Source organism: Arvicanthis niloticus, chromosome 9, assembly GCF_011762505.2.
Source record: "Arvicanthis niloticus isolate mArvNil1 chromosome 9, mArvNil1.pat.X, whole genome shotgun sequence".
NCBI classification, from domain to species: Eukaryota; Metazoa; Chordata; class Mammalia; order Rodentia; family Muridae; genus Arvicanthis; species Arvicanthis niloticus.
The window spans coordinates 30,051,237-30,057,422 of NC_047666.1; the positions used below are offsets into that span (position 1 = coordinate 30,051,237).

The following is a 6,186-nucleotide window of genomic DNA, read 5'->3' on the forward strand; positions in this document are numbered from 1 at the left end:
GAGATGCTGAACTGACCTTCTTTTCCAGCCCCCTGCTTCCTGATGTTGTCCAGAGTCTTGCTTCCAGAATGAATTCAGAAATTACTGATTCCAGATGATGTTGCCTTATCTAACCTTTCAGATGGATTCAGTCAGATCTTCAGTCAAGCCCTGAGCCATCTAAGCATACAGAGACTGGATAACAGATGCTAACGCTAGAATTCTGAAGTCTAACCAATTTTTCTAATTTTCCTTCCCCTGACCACCCTTTTAAAGAATTTCTCATTGCCCCAATTCAGCAGGAAGAAGCCATGAAGAGTCATCAGCCCAATCCCTTGGGTTTGAGTGTCTGGGCTATGGTTACTTTACCAATTATAGATAGGTTGTCATTTTAAGGGATAAAATAGTCATAAGTTTGAACAGGGAGGAAATAGGATGGATTACTAATTTTATTATTGAACAAATCATTGTGTAGCCATAATCTTACATTGATAGAAGTCTTTGTAATTAATATAAAATTGAAGTCATAATTTCTTACATTGGTATAGAATTATATATGAATATAGAATTAAGGTTTCCATTGGCTTTGTGCAGGCTAGGAACTGAGAGACATTGCTGTTGTCTCAGAAAACCTCAAATGTGAATCAATAGGAAAAGAAATATTTTCATGATACATAGCAGGGTTTATAAGATTTATTTACTTTATGTATGTGCGTACAATGTTGCTGTTTTCATACACACCAGAAGAGAGCATCAAATCTCATTACAGATGGTTGGGAGCCCCAATGTAGTTGCTGGGAATTGAACTCAGGACCTCTGGAAGAGCAGACAGTGCTCTTACCCACTGAACCATCTCTCCAGGCCAAAACATGGCAGTTTTAATATGTAAGAAAGCTTATATATGGATGGGTCACATAACTGTTGAAACAGCAGAGAGAGTGGCTGTGGCTTCTGGCCACATTGAAGTGGAGGCAACAGTAAGTGGAATAAGGCTGAACTGAAGAACACTGACATGTCGTACTGAGAGTAGGGGAGCTGTCATTGTCTGAAGTTGGTGAGCGAGGCTAGCTATGGAGTAGGGAATCTTCATGCTGTTCTCCCTGCACAGTTCCCACCTGCTTCTTTTAGCCTTAAAATGAATAACATCAATAGACTGTCCCATAACACTAAGATAAGAAACGCTATTTATTCTGAAGCTGGCATTGGGATCTTAGGCAACAGCTTCCTTCTTCTCTTCTACATCCTCAAGTTCATTCATGGGCAGAGGTCCAGACTCACTGACCTGCCCATTGCTCTCTTGTCTCTAATCCACCTGCTGATGCTGATAGTCTTGATTTTAGTCACTACAGACATTTTTATGCCATGGAGGAAATGGGATGACACCACATGCAAGTTTGTTATGTCCTTGTACAGGTTTCTTAGGACCCTCTCTCTTTGTGCCACCAGCCTGCTCAGTATCCTCCAGGCTGTCACCCTCAGTCCCAGAAGCTCCTGCCTAGCAAAGTTCAAGCACAAATATCCATGGCACATGCTAGGTTGCCTTTTTCTCCTGAGTATCTTCTATATGGTCATTAGTAGTCCCCTTATAACATACATAACTGCAAAGCCTAATTTGACCTCACCTAGCTTTATATATCTCACAGCATCTTGCTCTCTGGCACCCATGAGTTACTCTGTCCATCACACATTTTATATACTGTTGACTTCCAGGGACATCATCTTTGTAGGTCTCATGCTCCTCTCAAGTGGGTCCATGGTGACTTTTCTATATAGACATAGGAAGCAGTCCCAGTTTCTTTATAGCACCAGCCTTTCCCTCAAACCATCTGTGGAACAAAGAGCCATGAGGACCATTCTGTGTCTCATGAGCTTCTTCGTGCTGATGTACACCTTGGACAGTATCATCTCCCACATAAAAAGTATCGATGATGGTCAGATTTTGTATTGTGTCCACATTCTCACAACCTATGGCTATGCCACAGTCAGTCCTTTTTTGATTCTCAGTACTGAAAAACATAAACTTACCATTTTCAGATCCACATTTGGAAGGATGGTAAGCATCATGTTACTCAGGGATGGATAAATTCCTTTAAGATGAGCCAAGGTACTAGCATCAGTTATGCATTGTAAAGCAGTTTGTATGAGCTTCACTGGAAAAACAGAGTTGTCTTTTTGTTGTTGCTAAACCTATTTATTGTCAAATGTGTGATGGTATACATAAAAGAAAAACCACACGCCAGATACATGAGTGTTTTGTACTTCCCACTGTATCTTTTGGAGAAATGTAAAACAACTATTTCTTGTCATGGCCTGGATCATCCACAGCAATTGATGACAACTTGTGGTAGTCTTCATTTATTCAATTTTCTCAGTTACCTCTGTTTTTGCCAAGGTATGTATATAAACACTTATTAATATAATTATCAAATAACCAGAGAATCCCATACACTACTCCCCACTCTCTCTCTCACATACACACACAGAGAGAGAGAGAGAGATTACAGAAAAAGAGAGAGAGAAATAGAGAGAGATAGAGAAAGAGGGAAACAGAGAGGAGGACAGACAGACAGAAAATGGAGTCTATGAATAAAACAGTTCTGAGGATGGATAAACAAAGTGCATGCCCCCTACACTACACTTTAAAAGTTACTCAGCTTTAAAAGAGAAGAGGATTCTGCACATGGTACAACGTAAATAAGCATGAAGCTGTTGTGCTGGCTGATGTGAGAGTCATGCAGAATGGGGTCTGTGGATGACTTGGAGCAGGAAGAGTTTAGAGGCTAAGGCAGAAAGTTCATTCATGAGTGCAAGGCTACCATGTGAGCTATAGCCAGGGATACAGAATGAGATTCTGCTGAAATCAATCACTTTGTCCATCCATCCATCCATTCTGAAGCTTTCTAAATAGCCAGTGTAGACTAATTAATGAGCTCCAGGCAAAAAAGATCCCACCTCAAAGGAGGTTTATTAACCATGTTCCAAAGGATAATACCTGATGTCATCTTCTAGCCTTCACATACATGCACACAGACAAATGATACCCCCATACACACAAAAATACACCAAAACAAAACAAAAACATCACAGAGATACAAGTACCTGTTGACTCCAAGGAATACATATAACTGTCAAAGACTTGGATGGAGATAGGGCTCAACCATTAAGAACACTTGCTGTGAGGATGCTACTTTGGCTCTCAGTATCCACATCAGGTGATTCTCAAATGTCTGTCACTCCCGCTCCAGTGAATCCATACACCTCTTCTGGCCACTATGGCCACCTGCATCAATGTGGCATATTCCCACATAGACATACATGCATACCATTCACATAAATAGAAATAAATGTCAACTGGCAAATATCCACAGAACGAGAATACAATGGTAGAAGTCAATTTATAAAGCAAAGAAAAGATGAAAACTAGGTGGTGTAGCTATTCTGGTATCTGACAAAATACACTTCAAAATTAAAAGAGATAAATAATGCCCTTGCATAGTAACATGGTGAATAAATTCTTCAGGAAGACATAAAAATTATAAACATATATGCAGTGAATGTTAGAGCTCCCAATTTCTAACATTAAAGGTAGATAGATCATAAAATAGCAACAATAGGTAGTTTCAATGTCTTTCCCTGTTTGGAAAGGGCATCCAAATGAAAATCAGTCAAGAAACTTTAGAGTTAAACTTCACCACAGATTAAGTAGATTTAATATAAGGGAGAATTCCACTCAAAAGATACAGAATAGAAGCACATTTCAGCAGTGCAAGTACTTGGGGGCTGAACGATAATACCCCGAGTGAAGAGTGGAACATGGAAGACAATGAGAAGTAATTCTAAAGTCCCTAGAATCAATGAAAATGAAGCACAACTTATCAGAACATCTGAAGTACAGCAAAAGTATCTCTAAAATGAGAGCTTATGGCTTTGAGTATTTAAACAAGCAGAGAGGTCATAAATAAATAACACAATGACAAACACATGGTCTCAGAAAAACAAGAATAAACCAACCCCAAACATTAGATGGTAGGATATATTGAAGACTAGGGTACAAATTAATGAAACGAAGACTAAAAGAAAAAAAATAAGGTTAATCCACAGTTAAGTCTTTGGGCAGGAGTAATGGCTCAGCAGTTAAGAGCACTGTCTGCTCTTGTAGAGGACCTGGGTTCGATTCTCAGCACCCACATATCAGCACACAACCATCTGGAACTCCAGTCCAATACCCTCTTCTGGCATCTGCAGGTACTACATACATGTGCTACACAGGCATAAGTTCAGACAAAACACCCATATACATGTAAAATGGGGGAGATTTAGTTCTTTACAAAAATAAGGAAAATTGATAAAGCCTAACCTAACCCCAATAAAAAGAAAATCCAGATTAATAAAACTAGGAATGAAAAGGAAGTGTTACAAAAGATTACAATGAGACCTAGGGGACACTCTGAAAGCTTGTATTTTAAAATCTGGAAAATCTAGCAAAAATGAACTAACCAAAATTAATAGAAATAACTTAACAAAGAAACCCTGTCTCGAAAAACAAAAACAAAACAAAACAGAAATAACTTAAAATACCCACAAGCAATGGGATTTGAACGGTAATAGTTTTCAACAAAGAAGAGTTCAGAAGCAGATGCAGTATCTGCTGAATTTGCCCAATATTTAAAGAAGAGTCAACACCAATGCTCCTCAAACTCTTCCAGACCATGGGGAAGGAAGAAACACCACCAGATACATTCTGTGACCCAGCATCACACTGACACCAGACAAACATAAAACAAAACAAAACTATAGACCAAATCTCTTATATGCATAGCTACAAATGTTCTCCATAAAACATTTGCAAAGGAATTAAAAAAACATATGAAGAGACTTCATGGATCATTAATGATCTACTTCATTCCAGGGATGTAAGAGAGGCTCAATAGGCAAACCAATAAATGCAGCATGGCATGTTCAGATTCAGAAGAAGACCTTTAGAAACATTCAATATCTGTCGACAATAAAAGCCTGAAGAAAGCAGGTATAGAGCAGTCTTACCTCAATACAAGACAAGCTATGTATGACTAACTTATAGCCAATGATATACATAGAGAAAATGTGAAAGAATTTCCTTTAAAATTAAGAATAAGAAAATGAAATAATCTCTTGTCAATCATCTCTTAAATCACTCGGTGTAGTGATTTAACCCTTAGCTAAAGAAAGAAGAAAAAGAAATGCAAATAAGAAAAGGGAAGGCAAATTATCTTTTTGCTGCTATTTATCCTACACTTAAAAGTGTACTTTTAAATTAAATTTTAAATTAAAGTGGAACTTTAATTCCCAAAAATCCTTCCAAAAACTCTTGGATCTGATCAAATTTTTTTTAAAAAAAGATGCAATATTAACATGTAAAAATCAGCACCTTTCCACACACCTGATGATGGTTAGTTAGAATTAGCACCTTAACACAATCTAGAATCACCTGGGAAGAGAGTATCAATGAAGAACTTCTCAGGTTGTCTATGGGGGTTTATGGTGATAGTATTAATTGAGGTGGGAAGCCCCCCCCTCATTGTGGGTGGTACCATCCCCTATGCAAGAGATCTTAAACTATATGAATGGGGAAAGTGATTTGAGAAAAAATATGTGAGCATCTGTTCTTTCTCTGCTGCCAGACTGCTGATGCAATGTCATGGGCTGACTTCATGCTCCATATTTTTCCTGATATAATGGATTATTGTTGGGAGCCACAGTGATTCGCCATTCCAAGATGGCTCGGACATCCTGTCCTCCCACTTGTAAACAACGGACTGCGCAGGTGCAAAAGGCAAAAGCGCGCCAAAGGTCACTGCCCATCCCCGGGCGTAATATGGGGTGATGAGTGAACAGCCAATCAGAAGTGAAAATGCCACTCTAGGGTATATATAGCAGTGCCTTTCCAGAAGCTGAAAAGAACCAAGATGTCCCTCAACAGAGGAATGGATACAAAAAATGTGGTACATCTACACAATGGAGTATTACTCAGCTATTAAAAATAATGAATTCGAGAAATTTTCAGGTAAATGGATGGATCTATAAATTATCATCTTGAGTGAGTTAACACAATCCCCAAAGAACACATAGGGTATTTACTCACTGTTAAGTGGATGTTAGCCCCAAAGCTAGGATTAGCAAAGACTCAACCAGCAGACCGCATGAATCTAATGAAGAAGGAAGACCAAG

General features: G+C 38.7%; 1 protein-coding gene across 1 annotated transcript; it reads left to right on the plus strand.

Moving 5' to 3' along the window:
- The first annotated feature begins 1,114 nt into the window (after window positions 1-1,114).
- LOC117715705 (vomeronasal type-1 receptor 54-like) lies at window positions 1,115-2,062 on the plus strand. Its single transcript, XM_034512589.1, has one exon. The coding sequence runs from the start codon at window positions 1,115-1,117 to the stop codon at window positions 2,060-2,062; it is 948 nt and encodes a 315-aa protein (XP_034368480.1).
- Window positions 2,063-6,186: the final 4,124 nt, after the last annotated feature.